General features: G+C 46.3%; 1 protein-coding gene across 10 annotated transcripts in view; it reads left to right on the top strand.

The window, feature by feature from the left end:
• The window catches only part of SNAP91 (synaptosome associated protein 91), a 797,825-nt gene that overhangs the window by 597,480 nt on the left and 176,675 nt on the right, over positions 1-23,670 (top strand). For all 10 annotated transcript variants that reach the window (XM_078648151.1, XM_078648145.1, XM_078648146.1 and 7 more), the window contains one exon: positions 22,546-22,629. In XM_078648151.1, the coding sequence (XP_078504277.1) occupies positions 22,546-22,629 (84 nt within the window). The remainder of the gene's footprint in view (positions 1-22,545; positions 22,630-23,670) is intronic.

Raw genomic sequence — 23,670 nt, 5'->3', positions numbered from 1 at the left:
CTTTTTAATTTTTTATGGCTGATTTACCAGCCCATTTTAAAAATATAAATTCGCATTCGCCTTTTATTCATGGTCAGGAAATCAAATATATGCAATATGCAGATGATACGATTTTAATGAGCCAAACAGAAATAGGATTAAAAAGGTTAATTAACTCTTTTAATGGTTATGTTACACAAAACGGTCTGACAATTAATATAAAAAAGACAAAGATAATGACTATGGGAAAAGGGAAGCCTAGGATTAAAGAATGGAATATTAACGGTATGGTAATTGAAAATGTGAAATTATACAAATACCTTGGAATCACGTTTGACGATGGTTTGATTTTTAGACAGCATTTTAACAATCTTGAAGCCAGGGGTTGCTCACTTGCATTTGCTTTTAGAAAATTAAGAGACAAACTATTAAGCCCCAATTACGACCATCTGATAAAGGTGATGCGAGCAAAATTAATGCCATCTTTGGAATATTGCTCATTCATCTTTAGGGGCAAAGACGCAAAAGTGCTTGAAGATGTAGAGATTAGAATATATAAAACTGTTTTTAAAATCCCCAAATATATTAGTCGAGCAAACATAAGACTGGAATTTGGTTTGAAAAACCAATCTCTGGCGCGTCAATCTACATTCTTGAAGTCTCTTTTAACATTAGTCCGTTCAGAGGAAGGTTCACTGGCAAAGTTATGCTGGCTTGAAATCTCAGAAGGGGAATATTCAAAAAATTGGCAGCTGTATTTTAATGACTGCATAAGTAATTTTGACTGCTCTAATTTGGCTGATGAATTGAGGAGTAGGATAGTTTTTAAAAAAGAAATGAATCAAATGGCCGCATTATTAACGACAATAGCGGACAAGGAGGAATTAAGGAAAAGAAGTCATTTCTGGACAGTTGCTAACTCTTTCGGTAGCCTGTCACCTCAATCTTACTTGTCTTATCATTTAAAACCTAGGCTTAAGAATAAATTTATGTATTTAAGGCTGGGAAGATATCCGACAAAGGATGGTATACCAAAATGGGAAAATCAATGGGTATCGAGCATTTGCAGGCTTTGTAGTCAAAGGGAGGAAACACTAACACACATCGTAACCTTATGTCCAGCTTTGGCAGAGGCTCGGAAGTTGATCCTAAAATCAATTTTTGATGAACTAGGAATAAGAACATGCAGGCAAGCTATTATTACCTGTTTGAGTGGGGCCAATATAAAACTTACTTACCACTTTGTTAAGTTCATTATTATTGCTGAGAAGAAACTCAAAGACGAAGAACAAGTAAATAACTGTTTACCGTGATCGAAAGTAAAAAAATAATTATGCCAGTTGAAGGGTCTATTAGTATAATTTACTATAGTTATGCACATTGCACTTTACTATAGCTAGCAAATGGAAAACAGCAAAAAAATGTATTTATACTAGTATTTCCTACTGCTAACACTGTCACTTTAAGTTAAATGCTGCTACAACAGTGATTGCTGCTAATATACTGTACTCTAGTTAATATCTGTATTTTAATCAGTGTGTAAACGTTTAAACATTATTATGGAATTGACTGTATTAATGCAATTTTAGATGACCATTTTAATATGATTATAACTTTGTGCATAGTATATGTTTGTTTATGTAGGTTGCTTTTATCTATTCTTGTTTGTAATGATTTTAATTAATCAACAAATAAATACTTACTTACTTTCATCGGGAGGTGCTCAAATGATGTTTGAAGATCACTTTAATTACTTTTTTTTACTTTTTAAGGAAGAAGGATGGGAATATATTGCAGTTTGTCTGCGGATTGCATCATAATGTGGAGGGGATAGGATGTAGAGTGGATTGATGTTTGAGAATTTTGAACATTTTTTGGGGTGATTTCTGGCTTTATCTAGGTGAACTTTGAAGAAATTAGCTTTTGAGTTTCTAATGCATTTGTTGTAGGTGTTCTTCAACGAGCTCAAGTTCTAGGGATAATGAGCCTCTCCATGTTAATTAGGCTAGTCTCAGATTGCGTCTTTCTTCATTTAGACTCCCACTGTAACATGGTTTGGGGTCATTTGTGAACAATCTTTTTAGCTGTAAGGGCACAACTGTGCAAAGCATGCTCATCATGGCGGTGCTGTAGTGGTCTGTCCGGTCATGGACGTCTGACATGTCCGCTAAAGGAGGAGGTAAGATATTATTGCTGAGGGATGTCAAATCATTAAGGTCTATGTTGTGACTGTTCCTTTTCCAGTGCCTGGGTTTCTTAAATTGAGGTTTATATGTCCTTACGTGTCCAGTGATGAGGAAGGTGAAGTGGTGGTGGTCAGTCTATTCACATGGGATGATAGATTCAAATTGAATGGAGTTTGCCTCCTCAATGATTAGATCCAGGGTCGCACCCAGGTTGTGTGTACGGCTAGCACACATTTGGCTCAGGTTGAGGTCCGCTAACAAGGTTTTTAGGCTGTTAATTGAGTAGTCATTCCAGAGGAAGATCTGGGAGCAGTGTTGCCCTATGTTGGAAGTGATGATTTCCGTGATTTATAAGATGAATGAGAGGTTGTCACCTGGTGGATGGTAGATCATGTGTAATTTACAAAGTGGTCTGTTGTTGCTAGCAACGTTTAGCATAGGTATTCACAAGAGGCTAGCTTGATGATTTGTAAAGGATTTGGGGCATCTGCAGGTTTCTTGTAGATCTAGGATGAACTTGAGATGGGTCGGAGTCATTATTTGATGATGCATGCTTGATGATGGGGAGGAATTTGTTGAATACATCTAGGTTGCGGTCTGATGACTGTATGAGGATAATCTCATTGCTATAAAAGAAGATGGTTATTTTTGCCTTGAAAGCGGATGAGGGAGCTACAGATAGTCTTAGGTTATGCAATGTTTTCCTGGATGTGGAGATAAAGAGCATCGAGCAGGGGGCTTTCCTCCCTTTTTTTAATGGAGAAGATGAGAAGATGATCATTTATTAAGGTTCCTTTAGATGTGCAGAAGGGGGGGTCAGAGAGTAGCGCTTCTGGGTGACCCTTGACCCGGTCACTCCACTACCGCACGACCCCGTGTGCCCGGATTCTGCTGCCACTGCCTGCTTGGCCCTCTTGCTGCCGCCTCTCCTTAGGGCCCCTGCTCTCCAGGCTTGCCCTCGCTCTCCAGGCTTGCCCTCGCTCTCCAGGCTTGCCCAGGCTTGCCCTCGCTCTCCCCCGCTCCGCTTTCCCGCTCTTTCCAACACCCCTCTGCTCCCCGCCGCTGTTCTCCTGCGGCCCCGTCCCCTTCTCCTGTCTCCCGCTCTCCATTCGCCGCCCTGCTCCCGCCTCCCAGCTGCTCCTCCCTCCCACTTGGCCATAAATGGCGGGGACCGCGCGGCAGTGAGCTGTGACCATTGACCCGGTCACTCCACTACCGCGCGGCCCCCGTGTGCCCGGATTCTGCTGCCGCTGCCTGCTTGGCCCTCTTGCTGCCGCCTCTCCTTAGGGCCCCTGCTCTCCAGGCTTGCCCTCGATCTCCAGGCTTGCCCTCGCTCTCCAGGCTTGCCCAGGCTTGCCCTCGCTCTCCCCCGCTCCGCTTTCCCGCTCTTTCCAACACCCCTCTGCTCCCCGCCGCTGTTCTCCTGCGGCCCCGTCCCCTTCTCCTGTCTCCCGCTCTCCATTCGCCGCCCTGCTCCCGCCTCCCAGCTGCTCCTCCCTCCCACTTGGCCATAAATGGCGGGGACCGCGCGGCAGTGAGCTGTGACCATTGACCCGGTCACTCCACTACCGCGTGGCCCCCGTGTGCCTGGATTCTGCTGCCGCTGCCTGCTTGGCCCTCTTGCTGCCGCCTCTCCTTAGGGTCCCTGCTCTCCAGGCTTGCCCTCGCTCTCCAGGCGTGCCCAGGCTTGCCCTCGCTCTCCAGGCTTGCACAGGCTTCCCCTCGCTCTCCCCCACTCCGCTTTCCCGCTCATTCCAACCCCCTCTGCTCCCCACCGCTGCTCTCCTGCAGCCCACCCCCTTCTCCTGTCTCCCGCTCCCCATTCGCCGCCCCGCTCCTGCCTCTCAGCTGCTCCTCCCTCCCACTTTGCCATAAATGGCGGGGCCCGCGCGTACGCACAGCGGCCCCGCACAGCGGGCGCGCCAAAGGCAAGCTCGTCCACGCCCGTCCACGCCTGGACCACGCCCAGCGCCAGAACCCCTGGAACCTGCCAGAGCCAGCCAACCCGACTGAGCTACGACGCCGCCACCCTCCACGCACTCAACACCGGCCGACATCCAGCCTGCTACCAAGCCACCCCGAAACGCACCCACGGAGCCTTCACCTGCCACGCCTGCTACTTCACCTGCACTCAGTCCTGCACCGCGCCAGCCAAAACAGCCGCCAACAACAACCACCTCAAGTGCATCCTGCTCAACACCCGCTCCATCCACAGGCACGCTGTCGAACTATGGGACCTCCTGGACAAAACGGCACCAGACGTCGCCTTCTTCACGGAAACCTGGATGAACGCCTCCTCAGCCCCCGACATCGCCATTGCCATCCCGGATGGCTACAAGATCATCCGGAGGGACCACGACAACCAGACCGGAGGAGGCATTGCCATCGCCCACAGAAACACTATCCGCATCACGACCAACACCGGCGACACCCTTGCCACCGCAGAGCACCTGCACTTCCAGATTCACACCTACCCCAAGACCACCCTCAGAGGAACCCTCATCTACAGACCCCCGGGACCACGCTCACACTTCAGCGAGGCCATCGCAGACTTCATCAGCCCGCTCGCCCTCGCCTCCCCCGACTACATCCTCCTAGGAGACCTCAACTTCCACCTGGAGAACGACCAGGACAACAACACCACCGCCCTACTAGACAACCTCGCCAACCTCGGATTCAAGCAACTGGTCAACACCCCCACCCATTACGCCGGCCACACGCTCGAGCCCGTCTTCTCCTCCAGCAACCACATCTCCTTCAGCCACACCACCGAGCTCCACTGGACCGATCACAGCTGCGTACACTTCAACTTCAGGAAAACAACGACCCACCATCGCCCTCAACCAACCCCCCGAAGATGCTGGAGCAAGATCACCACCGACCGACTCACCACCTCCTTGAGCCTAAACCCTAGCACCAACACCACGGGCCCCAACGAAGGAGCCCGCAACCTCACACAGTGGATCACCGGCTGCGCCGACACCCTTGCTCCACTGAAAAACCCTCCCAGCAACCTCAACAGCAAGAAAGCCGCGTGGTTCACCAACGATCTCAAAGACTCCAAGAAATCCTGCCGTGACCTCGAAAGCCTGGCGCCACAACCAGTCAACGGAAAACATGACAGCCCTCAAGAACGCCACCCGCAAACACCACCAACTGATCCGCACCACCAAAAGGTCATCCTTCAGAGAACGACTGGACAACAACACCCACAACAGCAAGGAACTCTTCAACGTCATGAAAGAGCTCTCTAACCCCAACGCCAGCAACAACAACATCACGCCTTCTCAAGACCTCTGCAACTCTCTGGCCACCCTTTTTCACCGTAAGATCGTCGACATACACGACAGCTTCGGCGCTCAGAACTCGTACTCCACCACCGAACCTACACCCCCCACCACCACCCTGTGCGCCTGGACTCAGGTCAGCACGGACGATACCACCCACACGATGAACATCATCCACTCGGGCTCCCCAGCCGATCCCTACCCACACCACATCTTCAACAAGGCCGACTCCATCATCGCACCCAAACTTCGGGACATCATCAACAACTCCTTCATATCCGCCACCTTCCCGGAGAGCTGGAAGCATGCAGAGATCAGCGCCCTCCTGAAGAAACCCACCGCAGATCCCTCAGACCTCAAGAACTTCTGTCCCATCTCGCTCCTCCCCTTCCCTGCAAAAGTCATCGAGAAAACCGTCAACAAACAGCTGACAGCCTTCCTGGAGACGAACGGCTCCCTCGACCCATCGCAGTCCGGATTCTGAGCGAACCACAGCACCGAGACCGCCCTCATCGCGGCCACCAACGACATCCGGACCCTGCTGGACAACAGAGAAACCGACGCCCTCATCCTGCTCGACCTTTCGGCCGCGTTCAACACGGTCTGCCACCGCACCCTGACAACCCGCCTCCGCCATGCCGGGATCCAAGGAAAGGCCCTGGAATCGATCACCTCCTTCCTCTCCGACAGAACCCAAAGAGTCCGTCTCTCGCCCTTCCTCGCAGAAGCCACCAAGATCATCTGTGGCGTACCTCAAGGCTCCTTGCTCAGCCCCACTCTCTTCAACGTCTACATGAGCCCCCTCGCAGCCATCGCACGCAAGCACAACCTCAACATCATTTCCTACGCCGACGATACCCAACTGATACTCTCCCTCACCAACAACCCCACCTCTGCCAGAACCAGCTTCCAGGACGGAATGAAAGACATCGCAGACTGGATGAAGCTCAGCTGCCTGAAACTGAACTCAGACAAGACGGAAGTCCTCATCCTCGGCTCATCCATCTCCGCCTGGGATGACTCCTGGTGGCCCCCTGCTCTGGGCACCCACCCAAGCCCACGGACCATGCACCCAACCTGGGCTTCATCCTTGACTCCTCCCTCACGATGGCCAGGCAAGCTAACGCCGTTACCTCCTTCTGCTTCAACACACTCCGCATGCTCCGTAAGATCTTCCGCTGGATCCCCACTGGAACCAGGAAAACGGTCACCCAGGCCCTCGTCACCAGCCGTCTGGACTACGGGAATGCCCTCTACGCTGGAACCACCGCCTAACTACAGAAAAAACTCCAGCGCATCCAGAATGCCTCAGCACGACTCGTCTTGGACATCCCCCGACACAGCCACATCTCCGCCCACCTGAGGAATCTGCACTGGCTCTCCCCGTCAGCAAGAGGATCACGTTCAGACTCCTCACCCACGCACACAAAGCTCTCCACGACTTGGGCACCGAATACCTCAACAACCGCCTCCCGTTCTACATGCCAACCCGCCAGCTCCGCTCCGCCAGCCTCGCCACCGTCCCACAGGTCCGCAGAACCACCACCGGAGGAAGATCCTTCACCTACCTGGCGGCCAAGACCTGGAACACCTTCCCCACCCACCTACGACTCACCCAGGACCATCTTTTCTTCAGGAAGCAACTCAAGACCTGGCTTTTCGAGCAGTAGCAGCCCCCCATGCCCCTCCCCGCGCCTTGAGCCCGGGTGAGTAGCGCGCTTTACAAATGTTCTTGATTTATTGATTGTACATTTAGAAGTCTGTGAAGGTCTTGAAGGCCTTTTTTGTTAGATTGGGTGTTTATTTAATTTTATAGGCACATTACAACCATTGAATTCCAGGTTGGCATTGAGTGCATAGAGCGAAACAGGATCCATGTCTGATAGGGTGGTGGATCCAATTAGATATAAGAGCAGGTATAGCGAGAGTGGTCAACTATAGGTTACCATCTTCATAGCAATACATAGGAACAGAGGAAGTCTTATGATCTTTGGGTCTGTGAACTATTTTTGTCAAGCTATTGAATATAAGAATACAGGTAAGACCAACTGTTAGAGTGGGTAGGTATTAGAGTAGTGATTGCTTGCACTGGTAACATCTCATCACCAAGATATAATTGGTGGTGGAATTTATCAGTCATGTAGGAGGGAAGGAATGTAAGTGTAGCTTGCGCTATGATGGATGGTGAGCCGATTGCAGAGTATAACCTATCAAGATACTAAGAGGAAGTGCCAGCATAATCATCCATGATGGTCCTTCCATTAGTGTCTAGGGTTCTAATGGACTGGAGGGCAAAAGTCCTTCCTTACTTACGGTTTTGAAGCCCGTAGAAAGTCCCACCTTGCACTAGCACTGTTTAATGATGCTGCTCCTTTAGACATGTGTTTTCCTGCCTTGTTGGAGAGCCTAGAGTCCTTATTTTCTCTTGTGTAAGTGCCTAAGGCAGAGTCCTTCTTTCATTTTTGATGTGTCTGAGAGTGACCAGTCCTCTTTTACTTTTGCTTAGTTAAGTCGCAAATCTTCATTTACACCATCTTTGTCATTTATCTTGAAAAAGATGCCAGATTTTCACACAACCTTTCTAACTCCATATATCCTTTGGCCAAATAATCCTTGCCATGCCTACATCAGGAAATATTCACCCAGTTTTGCTTATTTTCATAAAAATAAGTCCTGTCCAGGAGCATATCAAATCTATCCCCTCTTCCTGCTCCTCTGGAGACGTTTGGGGACTTCCAAAGATCCTGTCGTGAACCTGACCCCATTCAAAACGGTGAGTGGTCAGATGGAAAACTAGTCTGGAGCCTGGGCAGTCAAATTGCAGACTGGCCGCCTTTCTTATTCACTGCTGAACGGTGGAGAGTGCATCAGTAGAGAGTAGAGGTAGGGTGAAAACCTGCCAGTAGCTCGGGAGTCGCCAGGTCAAACGATGAATGCCCAACCCCGCATTAGCTGCAAATATGGCGAGCTTGAACAGCACTGCCAAACAGCTCTGAATCTCTGGAGGGCTATGAGGTGCTGTGAGGAGCACCCACGACTACTGCGACCCCACCTGATTGTGGGACTTCAGTCAGCAAGAATTTCAGCACAAATTCCAGCTGACTGAAGTTCTATGTCGAAGATGTGTCTACAGCCTGAGTTCACCTGGGAGCATATTATCTATACAGAACAACTGGTCAAAAGATGCAAGATCATCATTAAATGTCACAGTTTTGAAGGTGAACATTTACCATCCTGAATCACACGGTTACCATAGGGTGCCCTTATCCCCAATTCCTAACCCTCCTTGCCATTGCTATATTATTCCCTCATGCTTTGATTTTTCTTTTATGCTCCTGCTAGATCATAAAACGGGGACTACCTTGGGATTACTTACATATGCAGTAATATTGTTGTTATCCTACTCGCTAAATGGATTGGATTGTTTATTTTTTAAAGATTTGATATGTTTTTATATTTCCCCTGACATAGTCTTTGCCTCAAAATGCATTGGTCCATGTATAAAACAATGGAAATAAAGGGTGATTATGAATAAAATAAATAAATGAAAATTTGAAGTGAATCCACAAATTAACTGTTTGTTCAAATGTATCTGAACAAATTAGCACAAACCCTTGATGGCGTTTAGTGCTTCCTGGCCTTGATATCCAGGAGGAGGGCTGAAGGTAAGTATTTGTGAATCATTTGGGATCAGTACTGTGTGATCATATGCACACAACAAACTGAACTTAAACTCATCTACATTTTCAGCTGTTCGGCATCTGGATATGTTTGCATGGATAAAGGGAATGTTTCAATTCACAGGCCAGGCTGGTTAATTTGTAGTCTAGCGAGGTGATGCGGTATTAGTTGGTTGGAAATTCTGTCGAAAGGTGACCTTCTCTGCGAATTATTGTAATAATTTGTTAAATTGGAGCACTTGCCTGTGGGTACAACCGGGCACTGGCCTGAGCCATACATGCCTGAGAATATGAAAGAGAGGCTGGGGAGGTGGAAGGATTCATTTGCAATAATAAATGGCCAGGGCACTCTTTGAAGTCAGGTCACTGCTCCCGTGACTCAGACTTCCCCTGCTAGAGCAGAGAAACCAGAGGTTACAGACAATCATAGCTGTCCATTTTAGCCTATTTACTTTACAAGCTGGCAGATGTTCGAAAGTTACCCATATCATACTGTACAAAACTGGCTTACGGTATCATAAAGGAACCCAAATACCCATGACAACTGTGAGTACCTCATCCTGTTGTGCTTTTTTTATCTCCTTTCTGGTAGTTGTAGTTTTGCCTCTCAAATGCAGCAGAATATAAAGAACACATCAGAGCTTGATGAGCTCCTTATTCCTGACAACAGACAACTTGATGTTTCTACTTCAATTGGACGCTACCTGCCTATAATAAAATGGCTGGAGCAAAGTCAAAATCTTTGGTGGATGTCTGTGACAAGGCATAAATCAAACAATGCGGTCTTCCATTCCAAGGAGACTTTTTGTTTATTATGTTTATGCTTAATACAGAATGGTTATGTGGTTGGCTTCAGAGATGCTATTTTTATAAGGATCAAGTTCAAAATGTTTTTTTGTTGAAGTTTTAAAGATACAAACATCAACAAAAGATCCTCATCAACATCTTGCATTAGCCGAAGAGATTGAATAAGTACATGATTGTTTTTACAAATCTCGCTCAGCCGTACATAGGGAGATGGTCCCACATCGCTGAAGACGTGCTCCAAATGCCTCCCCACTTCTCCCCTCCTTTTGTGTCCCAATACTACCCCAATCCCACATGCACTCTCTATCCCTCTAAAGCATGTGTGTTAATATATATGTTTGCAGGTGATCCCATATGTCTTTCGGCCTGGAGGCCAGAGGGAGGAGTTCGGCATATGTGAGAGATTGTTCCTGCCACATTATAAGGTCTTAGATCCAGTCCTTGAATTTTGGTTCTCTGCCCTGTCTCCACCAACAAGCCACCTTTTTAATTTCTTCAGTGTACCCCAACATGGCCAGAATGAGAGACGTTCCTATCTTCTCACTGAGCACTTCAAGGATCTGCGGCCAGTATGCCATGATAGGCTCGCATTTCCATGCTAAGTGCAGAAAGTCTGCATTTCCCCGTCAACACCTGTTACATCTATCATCTGTCTGGAGTTGTAACCTTTGCATCTTGGCGGGGGGGTAATACAGGCGGTGAAAAAAATTGTATTGTATTGTCCTCAAGTAACTATTTGCTGATATGTTCCCTGTCTGATTACAACAATATGTCCACTGGTTATCCAACAAAGGTATGCCCAAATCTGCCTTCCACCAAGCCCTGGAAGCAGCAGCCGTGCGTGCCGTTGACACCTGCGTGTGGCGGTATAGCAGGGAAACTATGTGAGACGGGGAATTGCACTGTAGAATTTGTGGTGGGCCCAGCGTTTGTGGCTCTTTGGGAAAGTCAGGTGTGATAGCCTTGACATTCTGACACTCTGGTGGAGCCTCACCTACATTAACAACTCCATGGTCGTGGGTTCACTGGTATGGGAAAATTGGTCCTTGGTTTTAAAACGGCCATTATTGTAGAGGTCGCCCCACATGTTAATTTTGAATTTGCGCAGCACACACTGGCATACCATATCTCCCGCTCCTTCAAGGTCCGAGGACCGTGAGAGGTGTAGTTTTGGTGAATATAGCATCGGGTATTCCAAGTCTAGTGGCTATGTCTCTCCAAGCTGCACTGGTGCAGTCTATGGTGGTGGGGTCCTCATATCTGCCCTTGGGTCTATGCGCTATAAATCCTGCTAGTGGAATGGGATCCATGTATCCCTGCTCAATGGCTAAGTGTGGTATGGACAGGTTAGTGTGGAACGTGGCATAGTGTCCCTGCACGCGTATGTAATATAATTTCATGACCGGTGCTTCAAAGCCCCCTGCGAGAAAGGGTGAGTTAGGATTTCTTGGTTTAGCCTGGATTGTCTCCCTCTCCACATCAGTCTAATCAGCTGTGATTGGAGCATTTAAAAAAAGATTTGTCCTTGGTTGTCGGTATGTTCAGGAACAGGTACAATATCTTCGTTAGTATTATTGTTTTAATTAATGATCATCCCGCCATAGAGTGGGGCAAAGCAATCCAATGTGCTATCCTGTCCGTAAGGGATGTCAGACCACAACCGTAGTTTACTCATACCAGTTCTGACCTGTCCCGAGTGATGATTATTCCTAAGTACTTTACCTCTGTGTGGCACCATTCTTTAGGGTAATCCAAAGGGTACGGGCGAGTAGCTATGGCTAGCGGGAAGAGTTGCGTCTTTGCCCAATTAATTGTGATTCCCGATATCCCACCAGAGGCAGTGAATTCTCGTAATATGGGATTTAGGCTAATCTGCGGCTCTTGCACGTATAAAGTAATATCATCCTCGTAATGGAATATCGGGATCTGTCTGGTGGGGCACCAAATAGCATGGCCAATACTAATAATAGAGGTGACAGTGGGCACCTTTGTCTCATCCCGGGTGATACTGAAAATGGGGCCGAGCATACGCCATTCACCGACACCCTGGTCTGTGGTTGCCGTACAATAGCACCATTCATGAAGAGAAAATTAGAGGGGACTCCCATCTTCCACAGCATCCCCATCAGGTAACTCCATTCAACCGAAATAAATGCTTTGGTGCATAGACCGCCACTGCCTCTATGTCCTGGTCTATGTCCTGTAACACCGAGAATAGAGTACACAGATTGTGAGGTCAAGCCAACCCGCATGAACCCCGCCTGGTCAGAAAGGATTAGTGTCAGGAAGGAATAGTGAACCAATAAGTAGATTGAAACTATTTAGCTAGATCTTGAAGCCACAATTTATTAGGGATAGTGGCCAACATGATTTGCATGTATCCCCAGGCTTCCCAGCCTTTAATAGTGAGACTATGGTCACTTCTCTCATACTTTGAGGAAGGATTCCATTCTCCCTAGCCTCGTCATATACCCCCTTGAGAATTGGGACCAAATAATCTACATACTTCTTGTAAAAATACGGCCGGCAGGCCATCTGAGCTGGGTGCTTTGCCACTTTGTAGCTGCATAACTGCAGCCCTAATCTCATCCTCCCGAATCTCCGCTGCCAGAAATCCTCTTCGTCCCTCACCAAGCCACCCCACAGCCACATCCTCCAGATATGTATCCAGGGAGATAACTGAATGCCCCCTAGAAAGAATACAGTGAGGAGTAGAAGGTAGTGAAAGTTTGTATTTCTGGGGGTTTCCCAGCCCTTTAATGTTCCAAGTAAGTCGATTTATTCCCTGTCAATCTCTCTGCTCCGCCATGTGAAGGGGAGTAGGTGTGCTGTCGTGTGATCCCAGCGAGGAGCAGCCATCACTCACCACCCCGGCCTTTCCGACTAGCAGCCGATTCCTCTTGTGTACATGTACCATGAAACTGAGATGATGCGCTATCCCCACATCCCGCCCCCTCCCACATCGACATCCCCAGCTTGTCAAAGCCATAATCCCCTCCCTCCCCAGAAGCCAATGCCTCTAGTTGTTTAGCAATCGTTTTCTGGTGCCCGTCTCCGTAAAATGTCAGTTTCCCTGGTGGCAATCAGATATTGTCGGGTCTCGCCTTGTTCCGTACTCCATATGAGCATGCACCTGGGAGGAGCTCTTAGTTTGAGGCGCTAAGTTAGCCATAACCAATACAGATGCTACTCTAACAGTAGCGAACCTACCCTTATAGAGAAAGGGGAAAAGAGTAAGAGAAAAAAGTTAAAAAAGACAACGGAATATATAACTAAAAAGACCACAAAACTTAAGAGTTCTCACAATAAGGATCTTCTTCTGGGGTGCTTATTCCTGGGGGGGAGCCTCCTACTCCATCATGCAGAGTGGAGGGGAGGGGTGCCGGGATGAGATACTTGGCGATGAGCCCTCTAAACCACCAGCTGTGCTGAAAAGGTGTCCTGTCCAGAGTTTTCATCATCTGCTCCACATAGTCTTCCATGCGTCCTGTGTTGGTGCTTTCTGGCACCCCCATGATTCGCACATTGTTGTGCCGAGAGCGTGCTTCTTAGTCCTCATTCTTCGCAGCAATGACTTTCAAGAGGCGTTGTAATAGCTGCCCTCTTCTGCCTTCTGAGGTGTCTTCCAATTCAGAAATGTTATGCTCAAACTCCTGCTATCTGCCATTATGCTTCTCCAGCTTTTGGGTCATGAAGTCGACCCGAGAACATATCACGTCAATCTTGATTTCTGTGGAGGTAAGGCTATCTTTCATGGTCTTCAGGAGAGTCTTTACATTGTCATCCTCTGAGTTAGGGGTGAAATTAGTCCCTTCCTTTTTTGTGGCTGTCTTTGGTGCTAAAAAGACAGTCTAGACTGTTTGCTTCCATTCTGCCCATATTACTAGCTTACTTTACCGATGGGCTCGCTGTGTTACGTCTCCTCCTCTGACGTCCAGCCTCTTCAATTCAGCAGTCTGAAACCCCACAAATGACACTGCTTCCACCACCAGCTTGGTCCCCTTCCATGCTCCGGCCTTCCCTCCTCCGGGCAGAGGTCCTTAGAAACTCCTAATCTGTGTCCTCAGCACTACGCTGAGTCTAACAGGGTCGAGGTCCTCTTATTGTTAATTGACTCAGGGTATATTCATGTATATTGGCTCTATGCCTTCTTGGCCTTGCGGCTGTGCTGTTGACTCTGCTACGATTAATGCTCTTCCACTCCAATCTCAGCAGTATGAGTGGGCGTAGTATAATGCCTCACTCGGCTCTTCCCAGGTGCCATGTGGAGCGCTCACTCCTTTCTCCTCTTGGGATCCGGGGCCTTTGCATTCCTTAGCAGCAAGGCAAGCCCCAGTCTCCTGCTGCCAAAAGCTCTTCACCCCTTCCTCACGTACTCAGTCCGAGCTCGCAGCGGTGACACACTCTCACCTCCCCACTACCTCCTGATGCCCTCCTTGCATGGGTTTAGCTCAGCGGGCTGTCGGCTGTGCTCCCCGCAGCTCGCATCTCTGGGCCTGCTGCCGCCTACTTCGCAGGCCCCTCCACGCTCACCTTTGATCTTCGCTGTACCGGTTATCTCACAGCCCACCTCGGCTGGTCAGCACTCTGCCGTACTCTTGCCTCGTCCGTGGGCTCCAGACGTGCCGTCCGTAGCACGCTTCTTTTCTGCAGCAGACGTCGGGCCCCGATACAGCAGTGTTCCACCACAACCACTTTGCGGCAGCAGCCCAGGCCGCAGTGAGCCTCCAATGTGGCCCGGTATGTTTTCTGCCTGCCAAGGGTGTGTGAGGTCCTCCAGTGGGACCCCCTCGCCGCCTCTCAGCCAAAGCAGAAATTTCACCTCTGCGCCAGACTTCTAATGGAGGCAGACAAGCAGGATATTGTAGGATTTAGCATCCAGGCTGAAGGAGCTTCACAGCCGTGCAGCCATCTTGCCTGTGCACTCCTTAGGGCCCCCGATCAAGTTCTAAATTTACAACAAGAGTTTCAAAATAGCACATTGAATTTTCTAGAGATTAACATGACTTTAAGTTTTGAAATAACACAAAAACTAGCAGAAAAAAAATCAACACTGAAATTCGCCAGTTATAGTTTACTGAGCTAAAAATAACTTGTACCCCTTCCATGCACTGCTTAAGACCTCACATATTACATCACTTCTGACAGGGTAAATGGCTTCATTGATGACATCACTGATATCTCAAATGACATCATTGATGAGCTTGGATTCCATACCCCAAGTGAGTTCATTTGGGTCAACAGTTTACTTCTGAGTTAGCCTTTTTTATGGAGCACAAAGTCCTCCGGATGAATACGCCTGAACTATATACAATGAAGCTACATTTGAATCATACACCTTTGCTGTGAGGTCCCTCAGATGGCTTTAGAGAAAGTAAAACATTTTTCCCAACTTTCATGGCTTCAGTAGCAGGTCATCCGGGTCACTTAAGGCTTCCTGGAACTTCTGGACAGCACTTCGGGCCAGGACTCATTCCAGCGAGGCCACTAGCAAAGTGATGTTTTGGTACAGTTGGTACTGGTTAATGGATCACTTCAGGAAAAATGCCTCTTTCAGCTGGGTGAGTTCTTGTATCCACAAAGGGGGTCTTCTAGCTGAACTTTGAAGTCCACTTCTTTGTCCTGGGTACAGGAGGGAGCAGGTCCAGGCTGCTTTGAGGTCACAAGCAGAAAGTCAAGTTCTCTTCTGATCTTTCACAGATCCGGAAACTGTGTTGAAGAGGGTGACTGCAGAATCCACATTTATGATTGGCACTAGCTAGTCTGTGGTGCCGACTCCTTGTTCCCACCTAACCAATGAGGTCAAAATTATTGATTTTTCAGCAGTTCCTGTTTGCTCTACTGCAAACAACCCCACAAGATTCCCTTGCTCCTAAAATCCAAGATGGGGAAACCCTTCCTCCCTTGTGCAAAGTTTAAGTGTGCACCCAGTGGTATGGCTAGGAAACTGAGCAGATCCATGTGTCCACTACAAACCAGTCAGAAGGTAGCTTCATTCCAAATGGATTCAGATCTGGCCTGGCTAGTGAGGACCTTGGGGACACGAGCTTTATTTTCTTCCGGTATTTTCTTGCATTAGATTGGGAATGGGCAGGTCTCACTGTCTTTTAAGTTAATGAGGTTCCTGGGTCTACCCCAAGCATCCTTCCTGGACTCATAGGTGTCAAATGCCTGACATGGAGTCTGTTTCACCAGGCAAAAAACATTCTTGCCATGGTAGCAGTTTTCACAACTCGTTAAGGTACAGCACTTGCTGGGAAGCTGCTGGACCCTAATGCAAACTAGCCTTTGGGAGCTTCCAGCAATGAAAAGGTAACATTCTACTTTTCCTAAATATTGATATGAAAAATAATTTTTGAAAGACCAATTTAGCCGTTTCTTATCAAATTTAGATTCATATTTATAATCCATTCTTACATTTTCTGGGAATTAGCTACAGTACTGCCAGTGAAAATAGCTTTGTGGAGGTAGTTACTGGATGAACATGCCAACTGTTTGCCCATGTTCCAATATTAGACACCCTACCTTGTAGGCGACAAGGTGTACTTGGCGATGAATTATTAATATTTAAAAGCTGAGTATCCAGCCTGTCAAAAAGAGTTATTTTGACAGGCTCGACAATGCCATGTTTTACAGGACCACTGTGAGGATGGTACATGTATCATTTTTGCACCACAGACTATTGTCTTACAGCTAAGTTTAACATGTCAGTCAGGGGTAATCCAATTTAACCATGTTTAAAATGGAGTACATGCACTTCTAATTAGCAGGAGAAAAAGTTTGCAGAGTTCTAAAACTAGCAAAAACAGGGCCCAGAAAAGACGAAAAATCTTGGTAGACCATGCAAAAAGTCAGATTTGCTACAGACCCATTGTAAACTGAGCCCCTGCTTCCTCTCCCAAACTTAAGCATTCAAAAAGATGGCTAGAATGCTTGAATTTACCTCAGCCCTATTACCCTTGACCACATCCCAGCCCAATCTTTATTTTGCATTCTATGCCACTCTATCTGGACCCCAAAAAGTTAAATTACAGTTTTAAATAATACGGTGGGGTATATAATGGCTGCTTCCATTTTATGAGAAACCCAAGACAAAAAATAAAATAGCAGAAATAGTGATTTTATATACTGGGGTGCTGTCATCATAGGCCAGGTTGTTAACAATATATGTAACTGTTCAAAGGCAGGCTTAATAAGGCAGGGTCCTGCCAATAAATTTGGAGTACTATACAAAATGTTAGGACAACTGCTACTAATGTAAGTGCTTCACATTAGGCCTGGGTGCTGTCAGGGATTTGGGGGGGGGGGGGGGCAGCATTTGTGACTCCTTTATGATGCCCATTGCATTATTTATTGTGGGGAGAGAGGCAGTCTGTCACTTAACTGCAAGTTCCCATGAATGCATATGGGCTGCACAAAAGCATCTATAGCTAGACTACGATCACAAATTGAGTCTTGCAAGATATTCATAAAAGTAAGACGGCACAATTGCTAGGGAGAGGAAATCAGTTGCATATAACTAGGGCTAGCCAATACTTCACCAAAGGACATTGGGTAATTACAGCAGTAACAAGAACAATAGTTTATAGTGGATTATTTGTCAGTAATTTGATTAATCACTGGATCACCATTTAAGCCAGCAATGCATTGATTGGTACATACCTCCGCACTTAATCTCAACAAACATTTGAATGAAATGCAAAATAAATACTTTTGTAACATATAAATGCAAAATCACGAAATTAGTTGCTCAAAAAGTGGTTACATGGTGGTCAAGTGACAAAGTGAAAAAGTATATATAGGTAAACATTTGCCGACTCTGGACTTCTAAAATAAAGGAACTAGTCAATGGTAAAAGAAAATTCTTTTGAAGATCATGTGCACCACAAAGCGTGGTCCAAGAATGTAGCTGTATGAGACTAGACAGCTTTTTGACCTTATCCTTGGTTAAAAGGCCATCATCAGGACTGAGAAGGATGAGAGCACCAATGGGTGTGGGCCAAGGGCCCCAGTATGTGTCACACAATGGACATGGGCGTCCGCAGACATTTTTCCAGGGGGGGCAAAATGTTAACGTCATCACCATCCTCCGACATGATGTGCCAGGTGGGGCACAAGAAACACTGGTGCGCAGAACTGGGATAGACTCAATTAAATGCCAGGAATCCAGGACATGTGACTGACCCTGCCACAGGCTAACAAACACCACCTGTAGGGAAAACGCTAAACTTTCTGTCTGCTAGGTGTGCAGACTTCCGGGTCCTCGATCCAACACCAATCAAGGCTGTCTTCAGCACGATTCGATTTTTATCAGAATCCTTTAAAACAGCCTATGATTAAAGCACCAGATTAAATATACTGTGTGCACAGTGTATGTTAGGGATTATTTGTAGCACACATATTTACCAATATTGGCCTCTTGGTGCTAGAATTCATGATAACTTTTATCCAAAGTTAAAGCACAATGTCAAAGTTAGTAATAAATAATGCATCAATCACACATGCTAGTGATTCGCCAATGGGTGCTCCCTTTACTAGAATTCCCCGGGCATTGCTACATTTTGCACACATTCAATTAATTTATACAAAATAAAATGTATAGATCCAAATGTTAGCTATATATTTTAAAAGAAACTTAGAGTGCCTCTACGTGTAGTCAATGTCAAACTGACAACGTGCCCATGTTTAGGGATACAATAATGGCCAGCTCCCTTATGCGGAAGCCCGGCACCGTAAATGTGTGGCACATGCGGCGCCCGCAGCGGTGGCACATCACAGGTCCAGGGATGCTGAGTCTTACACTGTGGTCGAAGTGGGGGAAAAAAAGTAGGGGAATAGTGGGCGGAGAATGAAAGGGCGGGAATAACCCAAGGATTGGATCTGTGGGTGGAGCCAGAGGTGTGGCCAGAATGCGCAGACATCCCAATTTTTAGTATTTGTTTGGCATTTCACTGCCCAGTTTAATCAACCAATGGATACACGTGATTATTTAAGGTTATAATGAGTTATTGACATTAAAATATATTCACAAAGTGGGATATGCTTCTAATAACAGAATGTACCAAATACGATAAAATGTGGAAACACAAGCCATTTGTCTCCGAGCCATGGAGTTACTGTCATCAGCACTACTCCCTTTTTCCACAACAGCAGTTCAAACATGAATTGCAAAATATCCTAGTTTGCAAATGTTTTCTCTAAAATTATGGCTCTGCAATATTTGCCTCATAATGCAAGATCTGCTGCATGATCTGACCATTTAAACTAATAAATTGTTTGTAGCTCAAACATATCAAAAGTTAATATAAAATGTGACTTGTGTTGCTGCGGAGTGTATGGCCTATTGTAAAGGTTGACTGATCACCTTTCTCACTGCTGCGTTTGTATGTTACACTGGTACTAAAAAGGCAAAATCTTTCCAGAGACTGTTAGCATTTGTGCACACGTCAAAATGATAAAATATCTGAAAATATACTGCATTACGCTGCAGCCTTTTTTTTATGCATAATTTAGTCAACACTACGGCATAATGTTGTCATCCTTTGCTGCATAATTAATTCCAGTGGCCCCATAGCTGGCAGCACATGTTAAAAGTGCTTGTGAATTAAGCCGGGTGACTGTAAGTTTGCGAACTTAGTTTGGTGTGCGTGCAAATCCTGCATTGCCAATCCCTGGTGAGTTGCAGCTACTACTGCTGAAACAAGGCCAATGGCGGTACCTATGGGTGAGGCAGACTGGCCTCAAGGGCAGGGCCAGCCATAGCACTGGTGGTGTCCTGTGCATTAATGTTTGTTAGTGCCCCCCAATGACCACCTCTGCCATGGATTCCCTCACTACCACCCTTTAACTGTGCCCCCCAAGTTACCATGACCACTCTCTCTCAGATGCATTTAATTTGATTTACAGCGCCACTCATTCCATTGTAGGGTGTCAGAGCACTTTACATCACACACATTACACAGACACAATCAATATGTGTGTAAATCACTGTATAGACAATGTTACATAAGACTAAGGACTACAAGGTGTAGGAGTCACATGACAACCATACTAGTAGCCCATATAGTTTTATAGTGATTGGTCTGGAGAAACACAATACCCGGAGTTTAAAACGTAATACCATGGTTGGGGGTTCTCCTTAATAATCAGAATTGATTTCTGTCCAAAAGAACACTTTTTGGGACATTAGGATAATCAAAGACTGGGCGGGGGTCGGGGTGGGGGGACATAACGCTCTAATTTATACATTGCAGTTTGTATGCAGCTCTTAGATGACAGTTAATAGCTCACTGTTCTAAGTTAGGATTTTAACTTATTAAACTGCAAGTAACAAAAGGATCTCCCTGACAAAAGCAGTAGCCCACTGACCTATTTACATTATGTGCACTTTGTGATCTGCATGGCGCATGTTCTTTGCAGCCGGTACATTAACCCTCTGAGCTACCTTTCCATGAGTCAAAACTTCCGCTAGACAAAATTCTGATCTCTCTCTAGGAAGAACATTAATCACGTCATCATGACATTTTTAATGTTGCCGAAAATTGCTGGAGGCCAGGAAGGAGGGAGCAAGCGTTTTAAAAACCATACTATACTTGCAAACATGATGCCTCCACCTAAAGTCAGCACCAGGTGCGGTCACACTGGTTGCACCGCCCTAGAGCTGGCCCTTCTCAAGGGTCCTGTTACCTCAGTGACAGGGTCACTGTTGCTCTAGGGTGTGCTGCTTCATAGGCCTGCCCGCAAGACTGGAGGTGAAATTCAGTATGGATAGTGGTGGAGAAGCTTGAAGGTTAACCTGCACTTGTCATGCTAGGGTCCACCTGCTGGTGCAAAGACACCAGGACTTCTAAGGTGTTGTGAAGCCTTCTAAGGTCTAGCATGTGATTGTGCTCTCGCAAGAGAGTGGACTGGTGGACTGGTAATTTAGGCTAAACCTGGTTCCCAGTTCCAAATTCAGCAGCTCTGACCATAAGGCCACATCCTCTCCCCCACTGAACACCGTACTGCCCCACTAAGAAAAACTCCTACTGTCTTCAACTACAACCCAATTGTTGCCCACTATAAACACCTGGATGCGGCTCAATTTAAATTACGCACTAGACAAGAGCAATATGCGGCCTACAAAAAAAAAGTAACAACATCCTGGAAAAAGCAAACACTTATAGGGAATACAAAATTTAGCAAACCATGAGAAATGTAAGCAGGAACAACATGGTTACCTTAATGCTTTTGCACTCACTATTCAGAAATCAGTGGGTGCGTTTTCCTGAAAAGTTAAGGACGCGACTACAGGGCCCTGAATGGACCCATTTCAATGGCCATTGCTTATATCCTTACAAAACGTAAGCAGTATGGTAAAAAGACCACATCCCTGGACGCAGAGCCGCAGCACACATTTTGTTTTCCAATCCACACATTGTAGTACCTCCAGGATTGGTGCACTAGTTCCAAGTCCAGGGAAAAGAAAGACAAGAAAACAAAAATAGCGGTGGAGAAGTGTGGCTCAATGGTTAGAGCGGCAGACCCTGATGCAGAGGTCTAGCCCGGGACCAGGGTTCAATTCCCCGCCTCGGCGGGTCTTGGGCTCAAAATTCCACGGACCTGATAATTCTCGCCTCGGTGCCTATTCCAATCATGGAGTCCCACTCTGCAACTCTGAGCAATAGCTTGCTTAATCTCCACAACGGCCCCCACAACGCTAAGGATGCCTGGCCTCCACCTTGGGGGTGCCCAGGAGTGAACACCTCACAGGGAAAGCCAGGATGGGTTCCACAGCGGTATTCGTACAAGCGCCTTGAAACCCTTGCGGGTGAGTAGTGCGCTATACAAGTATCAATTTACATTTACATTACTGGCAAACTCTGTAAAAGTGGCGCTAATGTGTTTCAGTGTGAATAAAATCAGTTTGGCCAGTTTGCTACCACTCTGTCTTACTTTATTTAGTTATTTATATATTTTTAGCCTTTTATTCCCAATGCTGCACTTTGGAATTAAAATGTCAGAAAAATATGAAATTTCCAGAAAAAAGCGTCTTTCTTTTTTGGATTCATTTCACAGGGAATCAAATAAAAGAAAGGAGAGGAAAGAGAGTGAGAACCCCGGCTTGAAGTCACGGTTTTCATGGGCGTCCGCAGGGCGTGCAAGGAGGGTTGCTCCAGGGGGGGGGCGCCCCTCCTTGCCCCCCCCCCCCTGCGGACGCCCATGACAATGGATTTACCAGGTGTTAGAAAAAGTCACTGGAGAAAATGTGCAGATAAAGTATTGGAGGTGGGCCAGGGATAGGACTTCAGGCACTGGTAAATGTAATAAGCTATACATTTGGTGCCTAGCTACTGAGGTGCCCGACCACTTCATTGTTGGCGTAAGGGATTATAATTAATAACCTAATGCAATGAGTTGCTGTCACTGTGCACAGAAGGGTCAAATCTCCACGGCATAACCATTACCAATAAATTATAATTCTACCGGGTCTGCCATCACCAGACAATGTATTTGCAGTTCCAGGTCATATTTCATTGTAGTCTTTTGCTGTCATTTGTGGAATAACCTTGCACTCACTGCTGTGTTTTCTTCTCCATTCATGGTAAATTTTGGAAATCTGTGCAGATGCCTTTGGAGGATGCACTACCGAGTCACAATCCACAACGCAAGCAGCATCTAGCTCATCGGCCGCTGCAGACCTCCTTGCTGGTAATAAACATACTTTTCTTGCTTTTTAAGAAGTGTCTTGCCTACACCAATGTCATGCATTGCTTTTTGCATGTGCCTCTTGCTGATAAGATACTGATTTACTTTAGGGTTGTGAAAATTTTTCTTATACTTCATTATAATACAAATATCATCCAGTAGCTTCTACATTTCCGCCATTAATCTTGTAATTTATGGTTAAAATTAGATTTTCATTTATTTGTGATCAGTGTAATTGTTTTGATTTATGTAACTTATGCCAATGTGTTATCATACATTGGTTATACTATTGCAAGAGTTGTAGCAACTTCAGGCACTTGCAAGTGTTTTTTAAACTCTTTATACACATTGTGGTTCTAATTACATAATACCATCTGACATTTGTGATAGTATTTGTAACCCAATGGGCATTAAAGACTGGACAGAAAAGGATTACATACAGTAATTCCACTCTCCCTTCACTAGTGGGGAAAATGAACTAAAAACGTCTCTGCCCATTTGTATCCAACACTACATAGGCTCGCTCTCCAGAAATGCCTCTGCTGAAGGAGCCAGCATGGTTTCCAACCGTCTCTCCCATCATTGGGAGTGGGTCTTGGTGGCCCCCTCCCCTAGACTTGATAGGGTCCCTGCAATCAACTCCTACACCAGGGGTCCAAAGAAAGCTCACTGAAATCTAAATACAGCTGTTAAGTTCACCCACAAAATGGGAGGCAATCGATCTAACGCATACTCCTAACTAAGTAAATGATTTTGGGGGTAAATCAGTTTTATCCTGAAGAGAAGTCCTTCCTATCTGGTCTGTACAATGCTGCAGCTTCTGCTTTAGTTTTGAAACTTTGTAACAGGGCAGGCATGAGTCCACCCTCCATGCTTCTGTTTCAATAACTGATAAATCGAACTATTTTTGCCAGGATGAGATAGCTTTTTGTGACGTGATGTCCAAGAGCCTTTGCCAATAAAGCAAGTTCAAATAGTCAAATTTATCCACCATTTGCAGATTAATCTTCCATAGTGTGAATATTTTTTGTAATATAGTGCCTG

Source organism: Lissotriton helveticus, chromosome 6, assembly GCF_964261635.1.
Source record: "Lissotriton helveticus chromosome 6, aLisHel1.1, whole genome shotgun sequence".
Lineage (NCBI taxonomy): Eukaryota > Metazoa > Chordata > Amphibia > Caudata > Salamandridae > Lissotriton > Lissotriton helveticus.
This window is presented reverse-complemented; position numbering and strand designations above follow the sequence as displayed.